The sequence below is a fragment of the Lepus europaeus genome, chromosome 4 (assembly GCF_033115175.1).
Source record: "Lepus europaeus isolate LE1 chromosome 4, mLepTim1.pri, whole genome shotgun sequence".
NCBI classification, from domain to species: Eukaryota; Metazoa; Chordata; class Mammalia; order Lagomorpha; family Leporidae; genus Lepus; species Lepus europaeus.
Window position 1 is genome coordinate 144,800,160 of NC_084830.1, and position 27,213 is coordinate 144,827,372.

At 60.9% G+C, this 27,213-nt stretch overlaps 1 protein-coding gene across 12 annotated transcripts in view; it reads right to left on the reverse strand.

The window, feature by feature from the left end:
* The window catches only part of JADE2 (jade family PHD finger 2), a 126,693-nt gene that overhangs the window by 18,508 nt on the left and 80,972 nt on the right, over window positions 1–27,213 (reverse strand). For 7 of the 12 annotated variants that reach the window (XM_062189129.1, XM_062189128.1, XM_062189127.1 and 4 more), the window contains 5 exons: window positions 20,351–20,408; window positions 18,342–18,436; window positions 6,000–6,157; window positions 2,538–2,698; window positions 1,727–1,938 (listed from right to left, as the gene is read on the reverse strand). In XM_062189129.1, the coding sequence (XP_062045113.1) occupies window positions 1,727–1,938; window positions 2,538–2,698; window positions 6,000–6,157; window positions 18,342–18,436; window positions 20,351–20,408 (684 nt within the window). Of the gene's footprint in view, window positions 1–1,726; window positions 1,939–2,537; window positions 2,699–5,999; window positions 6,158–18,341; window positions 18,437–20,350; window positions 20,409–21,288; window positions 21,528–22,228; window positions 22,261–27,067; window positions 27,112–27,213 lie in introns of those variants that run through there. The other 5 variants (XM_062189136.1, XM_062189138.1, XM_062189125.1 and 2 more) reach the window with 3 other exon arrangements.

Genomic DNA, 27,213 nt, shown 5'->3' on the forward strand with positions numbered 1-27,213 from the left:
GTGGGGACGTCCTGAGTCTCGGGCCTGGTCCACAGTCAGAGCGAGAGGTCCCCGCCCCAGCCCCGAGCTCCACCGCTGTGCAGCCTCCAGCCAGGAGTCCCAGCACAAGGCTCCACCTGCACAGGACGCCTGCAGTGTCCTCGCGTCCCAGTCCTCTGTGGGCCCTCCGTGGGGTGGAAAGTCACATTAGCCGAGGTGCCTAGCCAGTGAAGGGCCTCAAGAGGGCCCCGGGACCCTCAGAGTCACATACAAAATCCATACATGCTTCCTGGGGACGAGGCCATGGCCCTCATCTTTCTGCGCAGGGATCTGTAACCAGGGCTCCTTCCAGTCCTGCTGGAGTGTGGGAGGGACATATGGGGCTGAGAGCCGTGGGGGAGAAGGGATGGGCACGGGTGAGGGGGGCACAGCCCACTACCTGCCAGGCAGATGAAGCCACCCTTGCCTCTGAGCTCCTGGGGGCTATTCCCGCAGCACCGAGCAAGGACAGCCTCAAAGTCAGGCCCAAAATAGCCGAGACACTCAACACTTGGGGCCCAAGATCAAGAGGGACGCCATGGCCGGGCTGCACCTGGGGGCCGGCGGTGTGGCGGAGCAGGTTAACCTGTGATGCCAGTGTCCCATGTGGGTGCTGGGTGGAGTCCCAGCTGCTCCCTTTCTGATCCAGCTCCCTGCTGATGCTCCTGGGAAGGCAGCAGAGATGGCCCAAGTGCTTGGATCCCGGCCACCCAGGTAACAGGTACAGAAGGAATTCCAGTGGCTCCTGACTTTGGCCTAGCCCTGCTCTTGTGGTTGCAATCATCTGGGGAGTGAATCAGCAGATGGAACACCTCTCTCTCTCACTCTCTCTCTCTCTCTCCACAAACCTGTTCTTCACATAAATAAATAAATATTAAAACAAACAAACAAACAAAAAGCGGGGCCGGCACTGTGGTGTCGCGGGTAAATCCACCACCTGCATTCTCTATGGGTGCCAGTTCAAGACCCGGCTGCTCCACTTCCAATGTTCTGGCCTGGGAAAGCAGTAGAAGATGGCCCAAGTCCTTGGGCCCCTGCACCCGCGTGGGAGACCTGGAGGAAGCTCCTGGCTCCTGGCTCTAAATCAGCTCAGCTCTGGCCACTGCAGCCATCTGGAGGGTAAACCAGCAGATGGAAGACTTTCTCTGTATGTCTCTTCCTCTCTTTAACTCTGCCTTTCAAATAAATAAAATAAAACTTAAAAATACATAAATAAAAGGCAATGATTCTACCTATTTACTATAAATATTTGAATATTAAATCATTTAAAATTTTTAAAAAGTGATGGTAACACAGACTTATAGCCTTCACTGTAAGCAAATAACTCAGTAAACAACTGAGTCCCCATTACAACTCAAAAAAAAAAAAAAAATTGAAGAAACAGAGGCCCAGAGAGGTTAAGCAATGAGCCAAAGTCACACAGCATACAAAGGGCAGAGCAGGGACTTGAAACCAGGCAGCCTGGCTCCAGGGGCTGCTCTCAGCTACTACACTGTGCTGCTGCCTATTTGTAGGTTCATGAGTGAGGGGCAAGGGAAGAAGGTCGGGGGACAGGGTGCTCAGCAGAGGGGGTCCGAGGGAGGCTGCTGGGAGGCAAGTGCTCCAGTCTGGCCGGCAGGACTGAGCCCAGGGACACGGCCTTCCCCCCACCTCCTTCAACGGGCCCTGTGCCCGGAGCCAGGGTGCCTGGCACTGGGCGGCTGCCCACCTGGTGCACACAGACGTTGCACTTGTCACAGAAGACCATCTCGTTGCCGTCCTCGCCCTCGGGGGAGCGGCACACGTCGCACACCACGTCCTCGTCGTACTCGATGCCCAGCCCCTCCTGCGTCTCGATGGCCCGCGCCATGTTCTGGTGGCACAGGGTCTCCAGCTCCTCCAGCACCCGCTCCAGCGTCAGCTCGTCCAGCTCCGGACGCTCTGCGGGGACATGGCCGAGTGACAAGAGCTCGGCATGGGATGCGGCTCTGTGGCTGCGCCAACTCAGGGCCGAGGTATGGGAGGGCCGCCCAGGGGGTGAGGGCCCTGAGAAAGGTACCTCCAACCTCGCACCTCAGCTCCAGGACCCTCAGCCTCATGGGCCTGCGAGCGTGCGGCCATGTGTGTAGACGCTAACAGTGGGAAGCGGCTCTAGATGCAGCGGCTCCATGCGGAGCCCCTGCGTGTGCCGTGTGCCTGCAGGCCCCTCTGCAGGTGCTCAGTAAGGCACAGCAGGTGCCTCCTGGGTAGGCAGAGCAGGCTCTGGCCGACAGGCCCACAGCCAGCCACTCACCAGGCCCAGTGTTACCCCCCTACACACCGTGCGTCCCTCATGTCCCAATGTTCCAAGGACATTCCCACCTACTACACAGTCCCATGACCCTTGCCAGCCACGTCTACTGCTGGCCCCCACCCTCAGCGGGTGCAGCAAGTTCAGGAGGCACAGAGAGCCCAGGCAGCTTCAAGACCCAGGTGGGGCCACAGCCGGTCTTGCACGGACACCCTGCCCAGACGCCCCGTCGGCACCCCGGGCCGCCTACCCATCTCCTTGAGCTCGTAGTTGATGAGCTCCAGCCAGTAAGCGTCAGTCTCGTCCAGGTCATAGCGACTGCCCTCCGGCCAGTCGGGCGGGGAGCCCTCCCCAGGAGCAGGCCTGCTCGGGGACGCCTGTGTCGGGGGGCCTTCCAACGGCGGCAGGATCCTAGGAAATCAAGGTGGGGGGTCACACAGGGAGAGTCCCCAGCCTGCCCGATGACCGAGCTCCAGCAAGGTCACTGGCCCCGCGGAGCAGCTGGTGTGAGATGGGGGCCATGGTGAAAACCAGCCCACTCCTTCCCTCCCTCCCCCACCACGTGCCGGTTCCATGGACATCAGGCTCACCCCGCCCACAGCACACCTATGGCTCAAGACCAGGCCCTGCCGGGCTACCCTGCCAAGGCAGCCACGAAGGGTTGAGTGGGCCTGGGCCAGCTGGCCTCTAGATCCACACTGAGGGGGCACAGATGTCCACCCACCCCGCCAGGTCACAGCCCCTCCTTCTCAGCAGCCTGACAGCCCTGCAGCCCCACCGGGTGACACAGGCCACCACGCAGGCAGCCAGTGTGGCCCACACACAAAGTGACAAGAGCAGTGAGTCTCTTGTTACGGGGTCACTGGGGCCCCCACTCACCCGAGACAAGGCCGAACTGCACTCCTGGGCCTCAAGGACGGACCAGCTCCCACCCCAGATTGCAACCAGCTCAGCGCCCGCCTCGGGCCAGGGCTCCGCCCCGCGGGCCCTGGCCAGGGTGCGGCACCATCACAGCCCAGCTCCACCACGCAGGGTGTGGCTCTGGGAAAGCCCCAGCACTCCTGCAGACAGCTGCTGAGAGGGCTGCGCGGACGGACATGTGGGGCCGTGACAAGCGCCCAGCGCCGGTCAGCGCTGTGTGTGTGCCCTCTGTGTGTCGTGAGACCCCAGGGTATCGCCCCTGGAACAGAACACCGGGGGCATTTTGCCTTGGGAGGGCACAGCATCCCCTCGGCTCGGCTGTGGGCCGGCTCTGGCTCCCATGCCAGCACTTCCAGCTCCCTCCAGTTGCCATGGTTATAGCCAGGGAGCCTGCCCTCTATCTGGTCAGCCCTGCCAGGCCTGAGAGGCCTCTCACTGGCCCGAGAGGCCTCCTGGGGCCGGGGGCAGGGCGGCCAGGGGCTGTGACTCAGCGCACTGACTGGGGAGGGGAGGCAGGGCCGCTGCGGGCAGGCCTCCTGGGTGTCAGCCAGAGGGGACAGGGAGGTCCGAGCAGGGAGAGAGAAAGGCCTCCGGGCCCAGAGCGAGGCCCAGGTCAGTGTAGGGGTGCGAGGGAAAGGGCTCGGCACCCCTTTTCCCACAGGAGAGGCCCACGTCCCGGGGGGCCTTGGGTGACAACAGTGACATGACCGCCATGCCTGCACCAGGGACGCGCCGTGAGTACTTACGGGGCAACACAACTCTGCCTCTCCCTGGCAAGCTGGGGCTGAGCAGGCAGCCTGCTCTTCCACGTGACGCAGCTCTGCAGGTGCCCGTGGCACGTGCTCGGTCAGGGCTCAGGGCTGCCCTCTGAACGCCCACGCCCTGACTCCCCACACCTGCTTGCCCGTCTGCTGCCACCTGGCCAGGCCTCTCTCTGGGGAGCAGGGGCTAAGGAACTCTCAGCAGAAATCGCCCGTCTCATCTCATCTGCCTGCCCCGGCTGGCTCGGAGAGCCGGTCTCCTAGCAGGTGCGGGTGGAGCTGACGCTGGGCAGGGTCTCCCCCTCAGCCGCAGCGGGGCGGAGATCCACAGCAGGGGGGCCCACCCCCAGCAGCAGAAGCCTTTGACCTGACCACACAGAGGGGGAGGCACAGGCCGGCACTGCTCTGATTTCAGACTCTGCGGTCCCAGTCCCCAGAGGGGCTGGGGATGGTGGCCCCCAGAGCCAATGTCCCAGGGTGCTCCGGGCCTCACAGGGACACCCCAGGGCTGCCTCCTGCAGCCTGTGACTTCCTGGCCCCGCCCCCTTGGCCCCGGTGGCCACGCAGGGAAATCCCCCGAATTTCCCAGCGATGAAATGGGGGCAGTAACACGGGCTGAGGCCAGCAAGAGCCTCCACGGGGAAGGTGAGCACAGTAGGCTCAGCACAGCACAGACTCGGGGACGGAGCTCCTCTGGCCACTGTGGGCACGGGGGCTGCTGCTCAGGAGGGAGGGGGGCAGGGCAAGAAGGAACATGAGATCCCCCGAGACACTGCCCTGACACACTACTTGGCCCTCCCCTCCTAAAAGCACCGCCAGGCCAGGGGCACCAGGCTCGTGGCACTCTAGCTAGGCACATGCTGGGGGCGCAGTGAGTGAAACCACGGCAGCGTGAACAGGTGCTCCCCTCTGGACGGCCACAGGTACAGCACCCAGGCCCACGAGTGTTTCCGGAACCACCTGACACTGACCTCAGACAGGATGGAGGGCTCGGCCAGGCCCCATCAGGACCCACTGTTCTCCACCCAGCGGGCGGCCTGTCCTCTCCACCCCCCCCCCCGGCCCGGGGCCCTGGCCGGCACTCTCGGTGTCAGGCGGGCACCAGCACCACGCCCACTGCACAGAGCAGGACTCGCTCACGGTCGTCTGGTCTGCAGAGGCAGGAGGCTGAAACGCCTCCAAGTGGGTCTGCCCAGACCTTCGCAGAGGACCCTACCCAGAGCCACCGGAGGGGGGGCGGAGGGGGAGGGGGGGAGGGGGAGGGGAGGAGGTGGAGGAGGAGGAGGAGGAGGAGTCCTCCCTGACCGCCAGTGCCCAGAGGACATGCTGAGCCTGTGACCCCGTGCCCAGCACGGGGCTGGCACCAGGCAGGCTTTCGGTGTCTGCGTCAGACACAGGTGCAGCTGCCAGGGAGCGACAGGGAGGGGACGGCCTGGTCCACACGGGCTCCAGGCAGAGCCACGGGGCTTCCAAGGCCAGGAGGGCCTGCCAGTAACCCAAGTGCCCAGGTCAGGCAGGTGGTGGCTGGGGAAGGCGGGGGACACCGGGCCCCTCGGCCCTGCAAGGTGACTTGGGGGGTTTCTGAGGGCGCAGAAGGGAGTGCTCGGCACTGCTGCAGGAGCCAAGGCCCACGGCCACGGGCTTCCTCGTCCTGCGAGGGCACACCGGGGTCCGTCTGGGCCCCACAGGAGCAGAAGGCGGCTGGGGAGCTCAGGCAGGACCCACGTGCACCCCAGGCCCAGCAGAGGGGCGCCTGGGGGGCTGGTCGCTCCCCTGCCCCCCGCCCCGTCATCTCAGGAGGCAGGCGTGGATGTTAGCATCCCCGTCTCACATTGAAGGAAGCTGAGACCCAGAGCAGGTCGTTTCTGGACCGAAAGGCAACTGGAACCCAGGCAGTGCGGCTCCAGAGGCAAGGCCAAGCTCAGAGGCAAACTGCCAGCCCCTCGGGAGCCCCTCGACGGTTCCCTGGACGAGAGCAGCGCACAGTGACCGGGGATACGTCAGGAAGGAGTCTCGCCCGCCTGGCTCACCTCACCACGGGCTCGGGAATGGCCTCCGCCCCGGCGGGCACCTGCACACCTTTCTCCCACTCCTGCCGCCACGGGTCTGCCAGGACGTAGTAATCATCCGGGCTGAGCTGGTACGAGTCCGGGACCTTCATGGCCGTGATCAGGTCTGTGCGGAAAACCTGCGGGAGCAAGCGGGGAGAGGGGCTTCAGACGGCCGCTGGCGGTCACTCGCAGGCCCGAGGAGAGGCCGGTCAGTGGAGCCTGGGTGCCCTTCTGCTCACTGACAGATCACAAGACAAAACAAAAGCAGGAAGTCTGAGAAAGAACCTGGCTTCTGCACACCCCACGCATGCTTTGTGCACAGATGAGATGCACTTGCAACGTCCCGACCTCTTAAAGGACCCTGAGCAAGGGACGGGAGCAGATCTAAGGAAGAAGAAATACTCATAGAGAGAGGACAAAAAAAAAAAAATCAGACAGCAGGGGCTGGCACTGTGGCACAGTGGGGTCAGGCCGCCGCCTGTGACACCATAGCCCATGTGGGCGCCGCTTTGAGTCCTGGCTGCTCCACTTCCAATCCAGCTCCCTGCTAATGCCCGGGAAAGCAGAGGATGACCCAAGAGCTTGGGCCCCTGCACCCATGTGGGAGACCTGGATGGAGCTCCTGGCTCCCGGCTTTGGTCTGGAACAGTCCTGAGTGTTCCAGCCATTTGGGGAATGAAGCAGCGGGTGGAAGATCTCTCTCTCTCTCTAACTCTGTCCCCTAAATAAATAGATCTTTAAAATAAAGAAACTGGAAGAAAATACAGACCACATTAAAAAGGACTGATGGAGGAATTACTAACAAACAGAATCAGAGGGCGCAAAGGCTTCCGAATGCCTCCGAATGTGTGACTGCTGGGGGAGTTTCCACGGGACATTTAAAACTGTTACACATGCACACAGCAAGGCACAAGCGGCACCGTGAAACAGCACAGAGGCCAGGACCTCGTGCCAACAGCCGAGGGGCAGTCACTCTGCACCGAGTCCACTCGAGGACAAGGACGCGGTCCCCTGACCCAGCAGGGGCTCCATGCTCCCACCCTGCTGTGGTGGGGTGACACGGGGGTGCCCCACACCTCCAGCTGACACCCAAGCACCTGCTCACTCGGAGTGGGGAACTGCTCTCCCCAGTGTCCCAGCTGTTGCTCCCACCTGCACCCCACAAGGAGCTCCAAACCCAGTCCCAGCTGCCCCTGGCACTGCCCACTGCCCCAGCTGCCCCTGGCACTGCCCTCTGCCCCAGCTGCCTGACCTCACTGCTGTGGGATGAGCCCCAGGTGAGGTGCCCAGGTATCTAATCCCAGTGCTCCGCACCTGAAGATCACAAGCTAAAGAAAGATTCATGTCACGGGGGCAGAGAAACCACCTCAAGGCTGAAGACCAGCCTCCAAACCCAGGCCTGCAGGGGTGGGACTCGGCACGTCAGTTAAGACACTGCGTGGGCACCCACATCACACACTGGAATGCCTCAGTCTCAGTCGGCTCCACTTGCAATTCCAGATTTCTGCTAAGCTCACTGTGGAAGGCGGCAGTGATGGCTCTACAAGTGGTTGTGGGGCCGGCACTGTGGTGCAGCGGTAAAGCCACCGCCTGAAGCACCGGCATCCCATATGGACGCCGGTTCAAGTCCTGGCTGCTCCACTTCCGATCCAGCTCTCTGCTATGGTCTGGGAAAGCAGTAGACGATGGCTCAAGTCCATGGGCCCCTGCCCCTGCATGGGAGACCCAGAAGAAGCTGCAGGCTCCTGGATTCGGATTGGCTCAGCTCGGGCCGTTGCGGCCATTTGGAGAGTGAACCAGCAGATGGAAGACTCTCTCTCTCTGTCTCTCATTCGGCTTCTGCCTCTATAACTCTGCCTTTCAAATTTAAAGAAAAAAAAATAGTTGGGTCCCTAGCACACATGCAGGAGATGGAGTTCCTGGCTCCCGGCTCTAACCTGCCCCGGTCCAGCCCTGGCATTTGGAGAGTGAACCAATGGGTAGGAGATCTGTCTTGCTCGCTCTCTCTGTCTCTGCCTTTCAAATAAACAACCATTTAAAGGAAAAAAAAAAAAAAAAAAAAAACACTGTTCCCCGAAGTCAGCATCCACTGCTGCATCCGGTCACCCGTCCGTTTCCTGGGGCTTCCAGAGGCTTGTGGTAAACTGAGTCAGCAGCCGCCTCTCCTGGGTCCCCCGGCTGCCTCTGTGTGTCTCGAGGCAACCGAGGCCGTACCCACGAGGAAGGCCTGGGAAGGGGTGCACTGCCAGCCTGGGAACCGCATCCCGCAGAACGTAATTAACAAGCGCATCCAGCTTGCGAGGGCGCTGGCTTGAAAAAGGTCAAGTTTCTTGAAGACTCTATTTGCCAATATAACATAATTGTTAAGACTAACACCCTAACATTTAATTAGGGTACCAGTGTGAAAAAATTAAAATCAGATTACGATTAAATGCTAATTAAACAGAAGACTGGAATGTGGCTAAGATCTCGCAGCCCTCATAATTTGCATAGCTGATTAGCAAGCAGTCAGACAGCTAAGACAGAGAACACACAGGCGCTGGGGGCTTCCATGGTGCCCTACGGCTGGTCCAGGCCTTCCCCGGCCTGGACAGTCACGCCCAGCACGGCTGGGCCTGGGTTATTTCCCCAGGGGTCCCAGCACAGGCCCTGGCAGGAGTGAGCCAACCCCAGTGACTCAAGACAGCCTGGCGCTGTGACATCCCCAGCACGACAGCTCTGGTGCCACAGGGGACCCGTCCACTGGGAGCAGCCAGTATTCTAGCTCCAGAAGTCAATCCCCAAGCCCCTCTGTAAGTCTCCTCCCAAGAAGCAAAGGTGGGGGAGAAGCCCCTGCTGTTCTCTCATCCTGCGCTGAACTCACTGTCCCTCCTGGTCACTGACTGAGGCTCGCTGTCCTGTCCCCGCCTCCTCCGTGTCCTTCCCGGCACTCTGATTGCTGCACGTGGGCCTCGCTCCTGCACATGTCCTGCTGCTGTGCTGAGGTTCTCCGTGCCTGGCACTGCCCACAAGGGCCTCCCTGGGGAATTCCGAGTCATGTCTCAGCCCCTGGCTGGCTCCTCATCAGGGTTTTTTGCACCTTCGAGAGCAGCGTGAGAGACACACGCCACACACGCCGAGGCTGGAATCCCCAACCAGGGCACCTGAGCCAAGGCGTCTTTTCTGGAGATGAGCGCCCAGGCCATGTCGGAGTCAAAGAGATGGGAGGCCCGGGCCACCTCTGCAGGGAGGTGGTGCTGACCTGGGCCCAGGCCGGGCACTGAGAACTCAGGAGCTGGCTTCAACCTGAGTCCTTCTACCCTGCAGTTAGGGAGTCGGGGAGACCAGGGTGTGGTTCTGAGGGCGTTCCCGGCGTGCCCTGGCTCTCAGAGCACGCGACAGGCTGGACGCTGACAGCCCTAGCAGGCAGTCAGGGATACTCAGCCAGGGCACTGCTGTCATCATGTCAGCGCCAGCGCTCAGAGCTGCTATGCGCCAGGGACCCCTGGAAACAGTCCCTGGGACCGGCCAGCACTGCCTGTGACACCAGCATCCCCTACTGGAGCGCCATTTGAGTCCTGCCTGCTCCGCCTCTGATCCAGCTCCTTGCTAATGTGCTTGGGAAAGCAGCGGAGGATGGCCCAAGTGCTTGGGTCTCTGCACCCACGTGGGAGAACAGCATAGAGCGCCTGCCTCCTCCCAGCCCTGGGCGTTACAGCCATTTAGGGAGTGAACTAGAGGATGGAAGATCTGTCTTCCCGTCTCTCCCTCTCTGTGTGTCTTCTGCCTTTCAAATAAACAAATAAATGCTTAAAAAAAGCAATGTATTATTAGTCCCTATACCATCTGTGGGATATCAGGATTACTACTACTCCTATTTTACAGTGGAGGACTTGGGTTATTTGTTAAGAATTTTTTTTTTTTTTTTTTGAGACAGACAGTCTCACATATGGGTAGCAAGGACCCAACTACTTGAGCCATCACCTGCTACCTCCCAGCATGCACAATAGCAGGATGCTGGAAGTGGGAGTGGAGCTGGCACTCTGACCGTGGGATACGGGCATAAAGCACCAGGCCAAACGCCTGGTCCAGGTTAGCCAGAGAGCCACACACTGGGAGAAGAACCCAGGCCAGCACAAGGGCCGAGTCTAGCACTCCCCCACAGCCTCCCTGCCCTCTTCCCAGGGGCCCACCCAGTGCCCTGGAGTTAACTTCCCACCCAAACACGTGGCTTCTACAAGAGACTATGCAAATGTGACAGTGACCTTTGCAAGCTGCCCTGCAACACCCCAAGCATGGCTTCCCCTTCTCAAGCAAGGGCCCTGCCTGGGACACACTCCACCCCTTGCCCAGGTGATGCCAGCAAGTGTCCCCACTCGGGTCTCAGTCCAGCCCCATCTGCCAGGGGACGCCGTCCCCAACACTGCAGAGTTCTGGGTTTTGTCTGCGTTCCCCCAGCCCCTGGGTCAGGATCTCCTGGTTTCCTGCCACGCCTTCCCCACCGAAAGGTGAGCTCAGTGGTGTCTGGCTGGGCACAGGGCAGACATACAGGCTGGGCACAGGGCCTGGTGTATGCTGGGCCTCGGACGCTGAATAACTCGATCCTTCAGGGTCAGCCGCCACCTTCCTCGGCTGCTGACCAAGGCTACAGCCAGGCAGCTGGGCGCACTGCTTCCTCCCAGCGCTCTGGACATTTATATAAAACCCATCCACAAACTGGCAGCCGAGTGTAACCTGAACACCTTGTTGTTCTCAATTGCTCGGGGTTGGGATTGGAAACAGGTTTAATGACTCTTTTCAAACTCCTTTGAATGATTTATGAAAACTACAAGAATAAAGTACTGATGATGGGGTGGCAGGAGGCTGGAGGCTGGAAAACAAGCACTTTTCCTAGAACGTGAATGTTTACTCCTCTTCTCTCTGCTCCTAGAACGTCAATGTTTACTCCTTTTCTCTCTTTTGGCAGAAAACCAACAAGTGTCTTCAAAGGTCCAGTGCCTGGCAACCCCGTTCTGTGTTGCTTGGGAGGCTTTTGCTGTGGCTCCTTCCAAGGCGGCGGAGCCCGGTTAAAGGCCTCTGAGCACCAGGGGTGCCAGGGCCGCAGCCCCTGCTCTGGCGGCTGTGGGGACGCTGGCCTGCCCCTCCCGGCCCTCTTCCCGAGGCTGGAGGCTGGCTTCCTCCGCCATGCCTGTGTCCCCAGGAAGGACACAAACAGGCTCTGCAGGAAAGTCCTCCGCCGAGTCGGAATGACCTCCCAAAGCAAACACAGGCAGACAGCAGGTGACTCCCACTGGTGCCGGCCAGCAGGCACCCCGAGGGTTCCAGTACAGAACCACGCGAGTGGTGGACACCATGTCAACGTTTCCCCCGGGGACCTGACTCTCTGCTTCCCTTTCTCCGCAGGTGTCCTGGGCTATTGAGACCAACAGGCACCAGGAGGAAGTTCAGCTAGTCACAGGAAGGGCTCCAGCACTTCACAGAATTTCAGAATCCCTGATTTGTGTCCGTCCTTGTTGAGTGTCCAACCCCTCTACACTTGACCTTAGCCAAAGGGCCGAGAGGCGGTTCCTTCTGTGCTAACCATTGAGCTGCTATGGGACAGAAACGGCTCACGTCCTGCTTCTCCCTGTTCTGACTGTGCCCACCTGCGGCAGTGTCTGGCACACAGCAGGTGCCCACAAAGCCCTTGTGGAATGAGCGAATGAACCCGAGGACTGGTGTGAGAGCAGGGAGAGTGCAGCCAGGAAGCCAGCTCACAGGACTCTCCCAGGAGGTGGGGGGAAGGAGCACTCGGTCCCGGGTCCCAGTCCGCCTGTCCTGGACCTCTGTCCACGTAAGAGTCCCATGGTAGAGCTAAGCTACCTTGCCCATTCTAGAGTTTGTCCTGACCAAGATAATCTCCTTTTAAAAAATTAATTTATTTGAAAGTCAGAGTTACACAGAGAGAAAAGGAGAGGCAGAGAGAGACAGAAAGGTCTTCCATCCGCTGGTTCATCCCCCAAAAGGCTGCAATGGCCGGAGCTGCATAGATCTGAAGCCAGGAGCCAGTAGCTTCTTTCGTATCTCCCACGTGGGTGCAGGGGCCCAAGGACTTGGGCCATCTTCTACTGCTTCCCTAGGCCACAGCAGAGAGCTGGATCAGAAGTGGAGCAGCCAGGATTCGAACCAACCAGTGGGATCCTGGCACTGCAGGTGGTGGATTTACCCACTACGCCACAGCGCCGGCCCTGATAATCTCCTTTTTAATCACAACTATTTTCTTAAAAACCATCTTGTTAGAAATAACAGGTAGGGGCCGGCACTGCGGCGCAGCGGGTTATCCCCTGCACCCATGTGGGAGCCCCGAGGAAGCCCCTGACTCCTGGCTTTGAATTGCTGTAGCTCTGGCCGTTGTGGCCAACTGGAGTGAACCAACGGATGAAGACCTCTCTCTCTCTCTGTCTCTCCTCTCTCTGTTAAAACTCTTTCAAATAAATAAATAAATAAATCTTAAAAAGAAAGAAAGAAAGAAAGAAAGAAAGAAAGAAAGAAAGAAAGAAAGAAAGAAAGGAAGAACAGGTAGAGGTCGTGTCCTTGCAAGTTGGTTAGGCTACCACTTTCCGTATCACCAGCATCCTGTATCGGAGCACAGCGTGCAAGTCCCAGCTGCTCCACTTCTGATCCAGCTTCCCAATAACACGCCTGGGAAAGCGGCTCAAGTACTTGGGCCCCTGTACCACATGGGACCTGGATGGAGTTTGGCACTCTTGGCTTTGGCCTGGCCCAGCCCTGGCTGTTGTGGCCATTTGGGGAGTGAACCAGTGAAGAGAAGATCCCTTCCTTCTCCGCCCCGCCCCCACTGCCCCTCAGTCTCTCCCTTTCTCTGCCACTCTGTCTGTCAAATAAATACACTTTTTTTTTTTAAGTAAATAAAGAAATCATAGCTGACAGTGAAAAATCAATTGCCCCTTAAGGCATGCCAAGGCCTCTACTGAGTGCTTTACACCACAGTCTAACCACAGTCCCATTCCACAGCTGGGAGACTGAGACCCAGAGAGGCTGTCACTGGCTTAAGGTCTGGAGTGTCTGTTCTTTATTAAACTTGACTCTTGCTTATCTACTCATTTACATGAGAGGAATGAGAGCGCGATACAGAAAGGGACCCAGGGCTCCCACCTGCGGGTTCACTAGCAGGACGCCTGCAGTGGCCAGGGCTAGACTGGGCTGAAGCTGGAAGGGAATTCCCTCCAGGTCTCCCAGGTGGGTGGTCAGAATCCAATTACAGCAGCCAGCATCCTGCCTCCTCCGGTGTACATTAGCATAAAGCTGGAGCCAGGAACTCCCAGACCAGGCTCAAGAGCGTCACAACACCTCCCCTCCCAGGCTAAACGGCCAGTGCACAGACTCAGGGATCCCTTCTATGAGAAAAACCCTTCCTGAGCCGGGACCTGAGAGCAAACACAGTGAAAATCAGGTACCAAACCCGGGCTCAGGCTCTGGACGGCGCCCTCGGCAGAGTCAACCTACCACCAGACACAACAAAAAACACCACTCGACAGGCATCTCTTTCTCTTACTTTCTTGAGGATAACAGTACTTCCTGCTCTTAAAGAGAATTTATTACACACATTTCTTCTGCAAGACAAGTCCCAGAGGCCAGGAGGTCTTTCCAGCTGGCGGGAGCAGCGATGTTTCTGAGGCTAGGAGTGGATGCGGAATCGGCTCCCCCTCCCGGGAAGAAGGCAGAGGGCAGGCACCTGGCCCAGCAGGGCGGCTAACCCCCCCCCCCCCCCCGCGCCTGCAGGCCCAGCATGGGGGGGGGGGTCTGCGGGCTGCAAACACTGCTCAAGATGGGGGGGGCATAGACCCGTTTCTTCAGCTTCCCCTGCTTTATCTCCCAAGTCCTTGGGTGCTATTCATTTTACCACACCTGCCATCATGGTCTGAATACAGAACGCGCCATTTCGGACCCCGGCCACACCAGGCATCTCACGGATCCTGTGGGCGCACTCTGACCACTGCAGCAGCACCCCTGGCCCAGGGCAGAAGGACCCATGTGTCAACGTGTGGGGCAAGTACACGCCGCATCTTCACATCCTGCCTTCTCATGGGGATGGGGGTGTGGGCTCTTTATCTAAGACCTTGTAGGGGGACACTTTCTGACTAGCTGCAGACGGAGGCCATCCACCTCTTCCTCCCAGGCCCTGTCTCCACATAGGCCTTGGGATGTCCTGAATGGTCACCAGGAGCTGACAGCTGGATCCTGCAAGGTGTCCGGCGCATAACAAATCTTCCCAGGCAGACGAATCGATTAAATCACAGGCTTTTATTGGGGTTCCGCTCCCGGGCGAGGTTCCGCGGCCCCAACAGAGCAACAGAGCGGGGGGCCGGGGAAGTCGCGTGTCAGAGATTGGGAGGGCTCCTTTTTTAGATTCAGGGCATGGGGGTTAAAGGTTGAGGCGGGTCTGATCCTCATTGGTTGATCTTTAGGCACCTGCAGGGACCTTGACAAGGACTTCCCTTCCCCGTAAGTACAGGTAGGAACTTTCCACTCCCTGAAGTGTAGGCCTTCCCTCCTAGTCGATCCCAAAGCTACCAGACCCCAGCTCCCACCCACCTGTTTTGGGACCAGCAGCTTCACCCCACCCCCCACCCGCAAGGCTCTCCAGGACAGACACACCCTGGTAGGGCTCAGGGCAGCAACAACGGTTGCTGGCCCGGCATGGCAGAGCTCCCCAGAGGCGAAGCCTGGCCTCTGGGCAAAGCTGGCTGCACCTCCCACAACGGACACTTTCAGGATGGCATCTGCATCCTGCTGGCAGGCAGAGGACCCGGCTCCCTGGGGGCAGCACCTCTCCGTGCTCCAGTGCTGGGCTAGGCCTACCAGCTGCTCCCCAATTTTCGGCCTGGTTCCCCACCTCTGCCCGCAGGCCGACTTCTGGAAGACTCAACTCTCCTCCTGGAGACAGCCTGCCCAAGGAAAGCCCCATTGCTCAGCCTGCCCCCAGCTGCTCTGCCCCTATCAGGGGCCTCCAAACCACAGGGCTGCCCTCCAGGTCTCTGCCCCAGCTGTCAGTCCCCAGGGCCTGCGGGAAGGAAAGGGTCAGGGCTGGGGCCTCCCCCTCTTCCACCTAGTGCAGCTTCCCCACCCCCTGCTGGGGAGCAACCAACCAGGAAGTCCTAGAAATTTCCATCAGAATACCTGGGGGGGGGGTAGGGCAGAGGGCTGGTATTGGTATTTTAAAAGAAGAAAAATCTCTCCTCTGTGACTGCCTTCCCTTTCTCAGGTTCTAGAAGACTGTTGTGCCCCACAAAGGGTTAAGCATTAACTCTGGCAGTGCTGTAGGATGAGACCAGCCAGGCCAGAAACCCGAGGCCCCAATGGCATTTACACAAGAAAACCAGCTTTCCTGGCCAGGAGAGGCCCTTCCTCCCCCTCTGGATGAAGGGCCTAGAGACTGAGTTTGACAGTGGCAGTGGCCTGAGGCCTCGGGGTCAGCCGCACCTTTCCTTCCCCTGCCCGTGGGACCTGGGCCAGACTCCACGCCAAGTGTGTTTTCACCTAAAATCCTGACCTTGCTCTGCGGGCCTCCTAGGCCTCCGGTTTCGCTCCCGCTGAAGGAGGGGCCACCGCTGGGTCAGAAGGGAAGCCAGGCCTCGAGGCTTCGGCCCTGTCCAGGGTCCTGACTGGTCAAGCAGTCAGACCAGGACATTTCTTTAAGGGCAGCGCGTACCTGCCTGGCTCAAATGCAATGCTGCAGGGCTCACTTGTGCCCACTGCCAGTGCCAGGCCAAGCACCCCGGGTTCCCAGATGCCCTCGCCCATCAGCAACCCCTCTGAAAGAGGAAGCCCGGTCCAGCCGTGGCCCTGTAGCCACAGGGAGGGGGCTCAGGCGCATCGGTCCAGAATCCGTTCCACTTGGGACTTGCGGCCGGCTGAGGGCAGGGCTGTGACCACCGGACAGCCACCCAGGCAGGAGGGGCTCCAAGAACAACTCTCACCACGGGGTCTGCTCCCAGGCCCAGCAGACTCAAACCCCTTCTTCCAAGCCATTCATGGAAACAGCAGGGAAGGCTGAGTGAGGAGTGTGAGCGTTCACCACTCTCAGCTCCGCCCTCAGGAGCCAGATCCTCTAGAAGCTCGCACGCTGGTTTCTCACCTTCTCACCTGGGGGAAGCCTGGCCCCGCCCCCCAGCCCGCTGTGGGAGGAAACCTCTGTCCTCCGCCCGCGAAGCCCAGGACTCTGGGGGTGGGGGTGGGGGTGTCTCCCAGGCAGACCCCGGAGCGGCCCGCAGAGCTCCCGGGCCTGGACCTGGGGCCTCTGGCTAGCCAGTCCCCAGCAGGGCCCTACCGTGGCTGACTCTATTTTTAGGCACAAAGCTCTGGGTTGGAAAACCCAAGAGGCAGGGGAATTTTCTACCCCATGCAAATCGCCTTCTTCTCAGCCTCTGCCTAGACACCTGTTTCCTCCCCGGGCAATGGGGGTGTAGCAGGAGGGAGGCAGCCTGGAGGGAGCAGAGCAGGGCAAGGAGACTGGCTGGAGCTCACCCCAGAACTTCCCTGCCCCACCCCCACCTGAGCGGCCACCGAAAGCAGGCTCCTGCAGTCCGGAATGTGCCAAGATGGCACAGAAACACTGTTTTCACCAAGTCAGACATAGCAACCAGAGTCCCCTGTGTGATTTCAGGATGGGGTGGGGTGGGGGGTGTCCCAGCTGCACTGAGGCACATCCTGGCCACCTGCCAGGCAGGGCATCCCCAGGACAACAGGAGAGCCTCCCCCCAACTCCCTTAACTGCATTCTCCACTTCTGGGGTCTCCAGCCCCGCCCCCAAGGCCGGACACCAGGTGGGGGATGGAGTGTCAGTTCTCAAAGGACCCCACCATCCAAGGAGAGTCCTAAGGGAAGGTGGAGTCCTTTTTCAAATGCAGCCCCCCACACACACCCTTACACACAAACAAATCCAAGGGATTAAAGACAGGAAGACTCCTGTGGTGAGGCCTGGATGACCCCCCTGGTGAGGGACAGAGAGGAGAGGTTCAGTGGGGAACAAAGACACCCTCCTCCACCCCAAGCCTAAGGCCCTGCCCCAGAACCAAACTTCCAGCCTCTGGCTGCCACAAGACCATAGGAGGAAAGAGAATCCAGCTGTAACAACTAAAAAGTAGTGTCCAGGGGCCTGGGAAAGCAGTGGAGGATGGCCTTGGAGTCCTTGGGCCCCTGCACCCACGTGGGAGACCCAGAGGAGGCTCCTGGCTTCAGATTAGTGCAGCTTCGGCTGCTGTGGTCATCTGGGGAGTGAACCAGCAGATGGAGGACCTCTCTCTCTCTCCCTCTCTGCCTCCCCTCTCTCTGTATAACTCTTTCAAATACACAAATCCTAAAAAAAAATAGTGTCCAGGGGCAGGTGTTGCGGGTTAAGTCGCCCCTGGGAAGCCTGTGACACCAGCTGCTCTGCTTCCGATCCAGCTTCCTGCTGATGCTGCTGGAAGGCAGCAGATGACGGCCCTGCACCCATGTGGAAGACCCGGATGTGAGGTCCTGGCTCCAGGCTTCAGCCTGGCCCAGCCCTGGTTATTGCCGGGCCTTTGGAGAGTGAACCAGATGGGAGACCTCTTCTGTCCCTCTGGCACTTTCTCAAAACAAATAAATAGATTCTTAAAAAAAAAAAAAAAGTGTCCAGCCCCAGCACCGGCCTGCAGAACACAGCCAGTCTCAGAGCTCTGGCACCCCCGTCTGAGCCCAGTGCCATGAACGCCCAGTGGCACCAGCAGTGAAGACCCTGGAGGGAGCATGAGGGCCCAAGGGAGTGATTTTTCAAAGTCCTGGTGTCTGCTCACAGACCCGCACCCAGGGACCTCCTCCACAGCTCCAGAGACCACCCACCAACACCTCCACCTGCTCCAAGAAACGACCCAGGTCAAAGTGAGAGAGGCTTCAGTGACATGCATGTGAAACAGGCCCATCAGGAGGCTCGGAGGATGTCACCCTCTAGACCCAGCCAATCCTACACCCTCGGCCTGGGCTCCAAAACGCCCCAAATCCTACTGTTCTCAGCCCACTGCCACCAGCCGGCTCTGTGCCACAGTCATACGCCCCAGAGGGAGGACACGAGATCCCCTCGGCTCATGCAGTCACGGGACCTTCTGCTGAGACATCAACTCTGCCCTGGTGACAAGGCCCGGAGGCCTGCCCCCTCCCAGATCCACATCTGGGCAGCAAACCCCCCATGGCTCAGGTCCAGCAGCCCTCCCCGCCCTGCTCACCCCAGGCATGGGCTGTGTGCAGGGCCAGCCGCTCCTGCCCGCACCTTGCCCTGCCCTGGCTTTGACCCCCCCCCCCCCCAAGCCTGGCGAGACCCACCTCGGAGGGCTTCTTCTCGTTCTGCCGGGGCCAGCCCGCCTTGGTGCTGCTGGGCAGTTTGGAGCATCTTGAAGCTGACGTGGATGTCACGTGACCTGCAGGAGGGAAGAGCCCTTTAGGGATCCTGGAGGGCCAGGACCACCATACACCCGGCCCCGAGGACAAGCAGTGGAGGGGCCCTCGGTGAACACCTGGTGGACTGCGCCTGCACCACTGAACGCCGACAGAAGCCTCCACTAAACAACCAGGTAACAAAGGCAGCTGGCCCCAGATTTGATGCTGACCTCCTGTGTGACCCCAGGCTCAGGGCTGACCTCTGCGTGACCCCAGGCTCAGGGCTGACCCACTGCGTGACCCCAGGCTCAGGGCTGACCCACTGCATGACCTCAGGCTCAAGGCTGACCCACTGTATGACCCCAGGTTCAGGGTTGACCCCCTGCGTGACCCCAGGCTCAGGGTTGACCTCTGCATGACCCCAGGCTCAGGGCTGACCCACTGTGTGACCCCAGACAAGTCCCTGGTGCTCTCCGGTGGCCAGGTCGAGGACAACTGGCCAAGCCTTCCCTGCCCGCTCGGCAGCCTGCCCTGGGTTACGTACTGACAGGACACTCAGGGACGCCAGGTAGGGGCTGAGTGAGGGCAGCACAAGGCATGGTAAGCGGGCATCTCCGAGGTGGACCCAGAGGCCTGACCTTGACCCAGCCACCCCCGAGCTCATCACCCCTGGCAAGTGACAAGGGTCTCATGCAGCCTCGGTTTGCTCCCAGGGCTGCTGTATGGACTCAGTGACACCAGCCTACAGTTCCTGGCACGCGGTGCTAGCTCGGTCAACATCAGCTGAGGCCCTGGCTGGTCTCCAGGGCTATGGCCAGCACCCCCATGCATCAAAGGAGCAGCAGCCACAGGGGCACCCAGCCTAGACACCCACCCCTGCAGGCACCCGGCCTTCTCAGAGCACTCCTTTGCCTGCCCTACAGTTAGAAGCAGACGGCGTGGTGCTGGGCTCCCCTGAGCCAGGCCACAGGCCACATGCTGCAGGCACAGAAGGCAGGCTGCTGAGGCGGGGCAGGCTGGCCAGGAGAGCCACAGAGCCACACCGAGCCAAGGCAATGGAGGGAAGGGAGGGGCAGACCTGAGCAGCCGCCCTAGGGCGTTAATCCTCGGGCTCCTGGAGGGCTGGGGAGCTCTGGAAGCCAGGTGGGGCCTCACAGACCCCCTGGTCCCCTCTTGCTCACCATGCGTGTGAACACACAGGTCTAGCGGTGCAGGCCCTTCCTTAGCCTGGGCAGCCACAGGACAACCTCTGCTAGGAGGGAGCTTCCTGCCAGCCTGTCCGTTCTACCCGCAGCCCATGAACTCCTTACTCCAACAGGCACAGGCAGGCCTGGCTTCCTAGGGCATCTGAGAAGAGCCTTATGACCTCATCCCAGAGGTGAGCTCCGGCCCTGAACAAACCTTCCTGAACCCCACCTTTCCCCTGACCACACCCTCCAGCTCCCACGGCAGTCACCCCCGCCCCCAGGCACAAGGCTGCCGCTGAGATTCTCCCGCCAAGTCCTTAAAGCTCAGACTTCTCTCCTTCCTCGACTGGCATTCCCGGCATTCACCGAGCGCACCTGGGGACACAGGAGCCCGTGAGCGGGGAGCTTACCGCTGGTTAGCAAATGGCACTCATCAGGTAACTCAGAGCGACAGGTGCTGCACCTGTTGGCCAGAGACTTCCTACAGGCAGGAGGGCAAGCAGAGAGGAACGCTTGCTCCAGCAGCGTAAGCAAAGGCCCACAGGGAAGCTCATCTGTCCCAACCACAGCGGAGACCGGGGCGGGGCGGGGGTACAGCAAGGCCCTAGGGGCCATGGTAAGGTGCAGGGATTCTTGGGAGCAGCGGGACCCGAGCTGGTTGGTGCTTTTGTGAACATGGCACGGGGCAGTCTCCTCCCACCCGGGACCTGCGGTGCTGACCGCTACGCAAACGCTACCCCCGTCAGAGCCCGGACTAAAAGGCCTTACTGTCAGTGGTGTCAGAGTTGTCGCTGCTGATGGAGTACTTTCGCCTCTTCTCTTCCATCTGCAACAAAAGGCAGGCCCATTACATGCAAGGACAGCCTGGGGAACCCTGAGCCGCTCGGAGAGATCGCCCGTGACCTCTCTCCCCACACTCACTCCCCTGCACTCAGCCTGCTGCTCTGCCAGCCTCACCCTCCTGCCACCCACCCACGGGCCCCGGGGTGGGGCGAGGAGCCCTTCGAGGAGGCCAAAGATGACAGAGAGGGAAGGCAAGGCCAGGGCAAGGCCTGAACGCCATGGTGCCCGAGACCCAGCTGCCCAAGCCAGCATGGAGGGCACTCCGGGGCAGCCAGCAGGTGGAAGTGTGGTGGGAGTGGTGGGGAAGCCCTGGGGAGCCAGCAGGCCCTGGGTGTCTGTGGCTAACACACGCCCTGGATGTGGCAGGTTCCGGGTCTGAGGCCTGCGCCCTGGTCAGCTGCTCTCCCCACTATTTCCTCTAGTCCTGCGGAGTCCTGGGTGCTGAGCCAGCTCCCGCCCGCTCAGAGGGCGGCACAGCCGGGGGGCTTTGGCAACCTGCTGTGGTGACCAAGTCCCAATATGAGAATGGATGGGGGCTCAGGGTGGAGCCTGTTACTCCTGAAACTGCCCGCAGGGTGCCCCACAGAGGACACGGAGGGAATCCTGTCTGTAAGGAGAGAGCCTTGCTGTCCAGTCCATGTGCAGGCCACACGGGCTCCCCGTCCCCACCTCACACCTGCTCTTCCCACCCTCTTCCTGCCAAGCAAGCTCGGGGGAGGCGAGGGCTGTCTTCCTACAGCCCTGCAGACCACCCAGACCTCTGAACACACCAGATGCCCCTCCTGCTTCCGACCTGATCTCACTGCAGTGTCTCCCCACTCCAGTACCCCAAGAGGCAGGATCAGGATGGCAGGAAGACTCACTGGGGCCGCTGCCCTCGCTCCAAAGGTGCAGGCATAGTGGCCTCCACAGGGTGAGGGACACAGGGACAGCTGGTGGTGCAAGAGGTGGGACATGGCAGGAACACGGCTGGCCGGGACCAAGCACGCACTGTGGCGGGAGGGGAATTCCACTGATGTGATGGTGGCCTCCCTTTTACAGATAAGGAGGTCAAAGCTCAGAGGTCAAGTGCCTTGCCCAAGACGACAAGGCTTGCATTTGACTCCAGGAACCACGCTCTTGACTTTCAGCCTTCCCTGCCCGCATGCAGCAAACAGCCTAGTCACGCAGCTGACCCACGTGTTTGCCCCGACACTGGCAGGACAGCACTGGGGGAACGAGCGATGCTGTCAATGCACCCGCCCGTTTTCTCCAGCAATCCTGCCCGTGAACCCTGTTTCTCTTCACTTCCAGCCAAGGAGGCACTTTTGGGCCAGGGTCTCCCAGAGAATTAGAAGCAGAGGAGCGGTGGATCGACGGGGTGCTGCGTTCAAACGCAGGCTCTATTCCTCACTGGCCCGGGGACCTTGGCACAGACAGACCTCCCAGGGGATGCACACGCGATCTGGATTTTCACATAAATCTCCCGAATTTAAAATGTTGGCAACGAAGTCTGAATTTTTAAAACACTTTGAGAGGGCCAAACCAAACACGTCTGTGGGCCAGAGTCAGCTGGTGAGAATAAATGAGAGCAATCAGGCCCTGGCTACAACGTGACCAGCTGTGGCGGGAGCACCAGATAGGTGCTAGTGCTCAGCCTGGGGCTCCTCCCAGAGCGGGGTGGTGAGCCTGGACGCCTAGCAAAGCCCGCAGAGTGGCTTCCCTGGCCACCCGTGTCCCACTCTCGAAGCTGTCTCCTGGCGCCTGACAGGTGACCGTCAGCATCCGGCCCACAGCCCACCCTGAGCCTGTTCCCCGCCACACCTGTCTTCCCCAAGACACGCAGAGTGTCTAGGGTGCATCGTCCATGTCAGGGTGGCCACACAGAAGCAGGCTCGGTGGCTTCGTGGCATAGTCACCAGGCTGCAGCAGGAAGCCACTGTTCTGGGAGCAAGGCCTCTTTCCTTTGAACCGAGTCTGTCCCAAAGGCCTCCCCGTCTCAACTGGGCCCCCAGTGTCAGCGTCTGCTCAGGAGGGTGCTGACCCCTCTGCCCCACCCTGACTCTCGCTGCCACCCAGTTCCTCCACCGATGCCGAAACCTGGGGCTACGACTGCAGGGGGGCGCTGGAGGTGCTCAACCCTCACCTTGGCCCCCGGTGGGCCCCCTCCTTCAGCTCCTCCAAGCTCTCCCAAATTCAAGGTCTACTCTGGGAGATTCTTTGAATCCTAACTGGAAAAGAGACACTAGGCAGGAAGGGTCCCCTTTCCCCATCACTGGCACCTCCCAGGTCACCCCTTATACAGAGTGTGGGTATCCTGGAGTCCCCTCTCTGTGGGGCAGTGGCCTCTGTCCCCCAGCCAACCCGTGCCAGGTCAGAGAGGTCTTCTGCCACAGCACACCCCCATGTCTCCGGCTCTGCTGTCATCGACCGGGTTCAAGACAGTGGCATCTCTTGCCTGGACCCCTTGCTCCTCTCCCAGGTCAACCACTGTTCCCCTACAGTTCCGGTCCTCCCAGCAGCCCCAGCAGCCTCTACAAGGCAGCAATCAGATCACCTCGCGTCCCCACTGTAAATCTTTCAAAGGCTTCCTGCTGATCAAAGGATGTACCACAAGCCCTACACAATCTGGCCCCTGCCTAGCTTGTCAAGTTCGGTGACTGTGAGAGACCTGTGTGCAGGTCGTGCCTCCCCACCCCCTCCACGCCCCGGGACACGGTCTGTGCACGGCTGATTCTTCATCCTCCAAGTGTGGGCCTCAGGGTTGCCTCTGCCTGCTTGTCCGTCACCCGCCCTCTGCAAAGCAACTTGCCACACTGACATTCAGGCTCACGGCTGTGCGTGCGCAGCTACCTGTTGAGTGCCCTTGCGCAGCTACCTGTTGAGTGCCCTTCTCCTTGGCAGGGTCCACTCCATCAGCACTGAGAGCCTCTGTTCAGACCCCTGCCCAAGCCCCAGCAAGCCCCCTGGCACTCAGCAAGTAAGAGGGGTCTCCCCTCCCCCAGTGTCAGGGCTGGGGGGACCACACAGCCCAGCTAGCCTGCCTGAGCCGTGCAGCCCAGCACCGGGTCCTGTTTTCACAGCCTGCCTTCCCCGTTCTGACCTCCCACATTTTCCAGGAGGCTTTATTTGGTTAGGCTCCTGGCTAATGATCAATGTCAACTCAGTAACAGGGCAGCAATTTGGTGGCGGCTGTTTCCTTGGCAGCACCAGCCAGCGGTCTTAGCGGGGGCCTCGGGTCTGGACTTGAAACGCCAATGCCCAATGCCAGCCCCCTTTAAAGACCTCTCTGCAAATGAACTCAAATAAACACCCTGGGTCTCCATTAACGCCCTTCCAGCTGACCCTGGGAACAGTGGGCCTTTCACTTGTGCTACTGCAGCCGCTCCCGGGGCAGTTAAAGCACCCCAACCCCGCGGCCACCACACACAGCAGGAGTGCGTCCTCCACCTTCAGCGTGGGCAGGGGGCGGGGGGGGGGGTGGTCTCAAGCAGGCAATTTACCATTCCAGACACAATCTTTCAAAGAGAAACAAAAACTCTGCCTGTCTGAGGCAGCCCGCTAGGGCGTGCGTGTAATAAGATGCTAATACAATTTAATGATATTTCGGCTGGAAAACCTGTCCTCAGAGCCTCCTTGTGTTGGGAAGGCCAGACATTCGGAAAACAAGAGCTGCACACTCTGAAAGCGCTTTAAACCAGGGTCAGAGCCACACGCTCTCCGATCTCTCATTAACTTTAATGCCTTCTCAGGGACAGTGACTGCAACTACAGAGCGATTCTGTACACACTCCATGGCGAGCCTGCTGCTCCCAGCCGCCGGGCGTCTGGACCCTCGCCTGAAACCCACCTGCAATCCCACCAACGTGCTGCTCACTCCCACCCCTCCCCCATCTGCTGGGGACACAGCTAGGGCATCCTGGGAGAATGAAAGGGACTTTGTTTGCTCACACCCTCCGCGCCCCCCCCCCACCCTCCCACCTGGCCATGGGGAGGGGGTGTGTGTGTGTGTAAAAGCTTAATACCCCCCCACTCCCCTAGACCCGCAGGATCTTCTGAGCCCTTCTGCAGAGAGGAGAGCTGGCTCTCTGGCTCAGCTGAGAGGTCCAAGCTGTGTCGGACCCTCCCCAGGTCACTAATTAAACCAGCATGGATGGCCAGGACTAAGCAAGGGCTGACTGCATGCATGGCTTTGGGCTCCATCTTTCCTAACGCACTGAAGAAACTGAGGCACAAGGCCATCACCACAGCTGGCAAGGACACAGCCAGAATTCAACCCCAGGCTGCCCACCCTGGGGAGCTACACAGCACAGGCCAGCAACCTCCCAAGTATAGGTGGGGGTGTTCAGACTCCAGACTCCATGGCTTGTCTGGGAGCGGGCCACGAGGCCTCCTTCAGACCCCCAGACCAGGCTCGGTGGGCTAAGCTTTTGAGCCAATTTGGAAGTCAGGGGGGAGCCAGGGGTCATCCCCTCACCCTAACTCTGAGCTGGCCACCCTCCAGAGAGCCTTGGGAGGTCCCCATAGAGCTGGGAAGAACCTGGACATGGAAACCGTGGCCTGGGTCACGAACATGAGACAGGGAGGATGGTTATCAGAGTCCCAGCCCACAGCCCAAGGACGTGGCATTCAGCATCAAAGGCCAAGGTGCACCTGGGCCCTGGGCAGCAGCAGGCCCAGCCTCCCGGATCCGAGCTCCTGGCTCTGCAGCCCAGCAGCGGAGGGAAAGGAAAGGCACGCTGGAAACAATGGCTGCATCCCGGGCCCCAACAAGTCCACCGTTAAACACTTCACCTCCCAAAGTGCTCGGAGACCCTCAGCCAATCAGCTTCAAAACCAGCATGCACTGAGCATCCTGCTGCCTGGGGCCAGGGGAACCAAGTTCTCCTCCACTGAAACCCTAGCCAACAGCACTTGGGACGGTGCAGGGGCTCCAGCAAACGTCCCCTTCTCCCCCACCAAGCAAACTTCCTCCGTCAATTATTCGCCCTCTTCGCATCAAAGCCTGTTTCTGCCGCCTGTGACCCAAAAGGCAAACAGCATCTCTCAAACACGAAAGCCTTCCTCCCTGGCCGGGTCGGCTTATTACTCATCCCTTCCCCGGCTTCTGTTGTGATCTGCCTCCTCCGGCAATGCCAACCGGCCTCAGGACCATGGGACAGGCGACAAGCCGGAGGCACCCTAGGAACCCAGGAAGAAGCAGGGCCAGGCGCCTGGCAGCTCCCCGCTACTGGGAATCGTACCACGGAAGGGGGGACGGACTGTCACTGGGGAGGAGGGGCCCAGGCCTGGGTTTTCATGTTAAGGGGGGAGTCCTGGCGGGCTGCTTCTCTGGGCGCACATATCAGGGCTCCTCCTGGTTCCAACCAAAGCAAGGACACAGTTTCCCTCCCGCCGCCGCCCCAGTGCCTCCCTGGCTCCTCAGGCCCCGCTCTGGATCGCGAGCAATGCCTTCCACGACCTCCCTGCAAACTACCCCGGGACAAAAAAACTTCGTGCCTCGGAACCGCGCTGATGAGCCCAGCCCTCAGCCCGGGGGCGCCAGGCGCCGGCGCGAGGTCCGGGAAACTGCAGAGGCCCAGAGGTCGGGCAGCAGCGGAGCCCCGGGCTCGGGGTACAGGGCCCGGCGTCCCTCCGCCGCCTGCAGCCCCCTGCACGCGGCCTGCAGCCACGCTGGTGAGAAAGTGCCCGGGCCGGCTGCAGCGGCCTGACGCGCCTCCAGCCCGCCCCTGGAGGCCAGCCGCGGGACCGCAGGCTGGAGGCGCGCCGGCGTGATTCCGACCGCGGGAGCCGGGAGGAGGAGCCGGAGGTGGCTGCGGGGGGCTCCGGCCCAGGCCGAGGAAGAGCAGGAGGCGGTTCGGGCCGGGGGCGGCGCCGGGAGGTGGGTGGGCTGGATGCCCGGGGCGGGGCGGGGCGGGGGCCCCGGCGGCCGAGCCCCCCGGGGGGGTGGGAAGGGGGACAGGATTGGGGGGGGGGCTGGGCCTCTGGAGGCGAGGAGGGGGAATCCTCGCCGCCCGTCTCGCAGGCATCCTTATCCTCCGACCGAGCCGGCCCCTTCTTCCCCGGGTCGGGAGAGGAGGGCGTCTCGGGACCCGAGGATGGGCGGGAAGGGACCTGGGGGAACCACGAGCCTGCACCCGGGCGGGGAGGCGGCGGGCGGGAGCCGCTCCGCAGGCGCAGGCGAGTGGGTGGGAAGCAGGGAGGGAGCGGGAGGAAGGAGGTGAGGCCGGGAAGATGCCACTGCCGGGGGCGGGGCGGCGCCGGGGATCCGGGCCGAGGGACTGCAGCAGCGCTTGGTGGGGGCGGGGGCTACCGTGTCACTCCCCGGGCGTCAGGTGTGCGCGTCCCGGGCAAGGGCCCACACTCGCCCGCGTCTTCCCTGCACCCCCCCCCCCAGGGCGCAGGGGCGGAGGCGGCGGGCCGGGGGCTGCGGAGCCGTTCCTGGGGCGGGACGCGAACCGGCAGAGTTGGGAGAAGGTAAACAAGGGCCACGCCCCCTGCCGTCGCCCCGCGGGCGCGCACCCGCCGCTCCGGCCGCCGCCGGTACATTTCCACTCGCCCAGCGCCTCTCCCCCGCCGGACTCCCGCGCGGCCCCGCAGCGGGGGATGCCCCCGACCCCGGCCCGCGCCCCGGGCGGCGGGGCTGCGCGTCCTCCCCACTCACCTGGCAAGGGCGGCCCCCGCCCCTCCAAAAAAAAAAAAACTGTGTCTAATTTGTGCGGAGCCTCCGAGCCCAGGAGCCGAGCATGCTGCCCCCGCGTGCAGCGCCCGCGCGCACCCAGCCCGGAGAGGGGGCGACAGGGCGGAGGC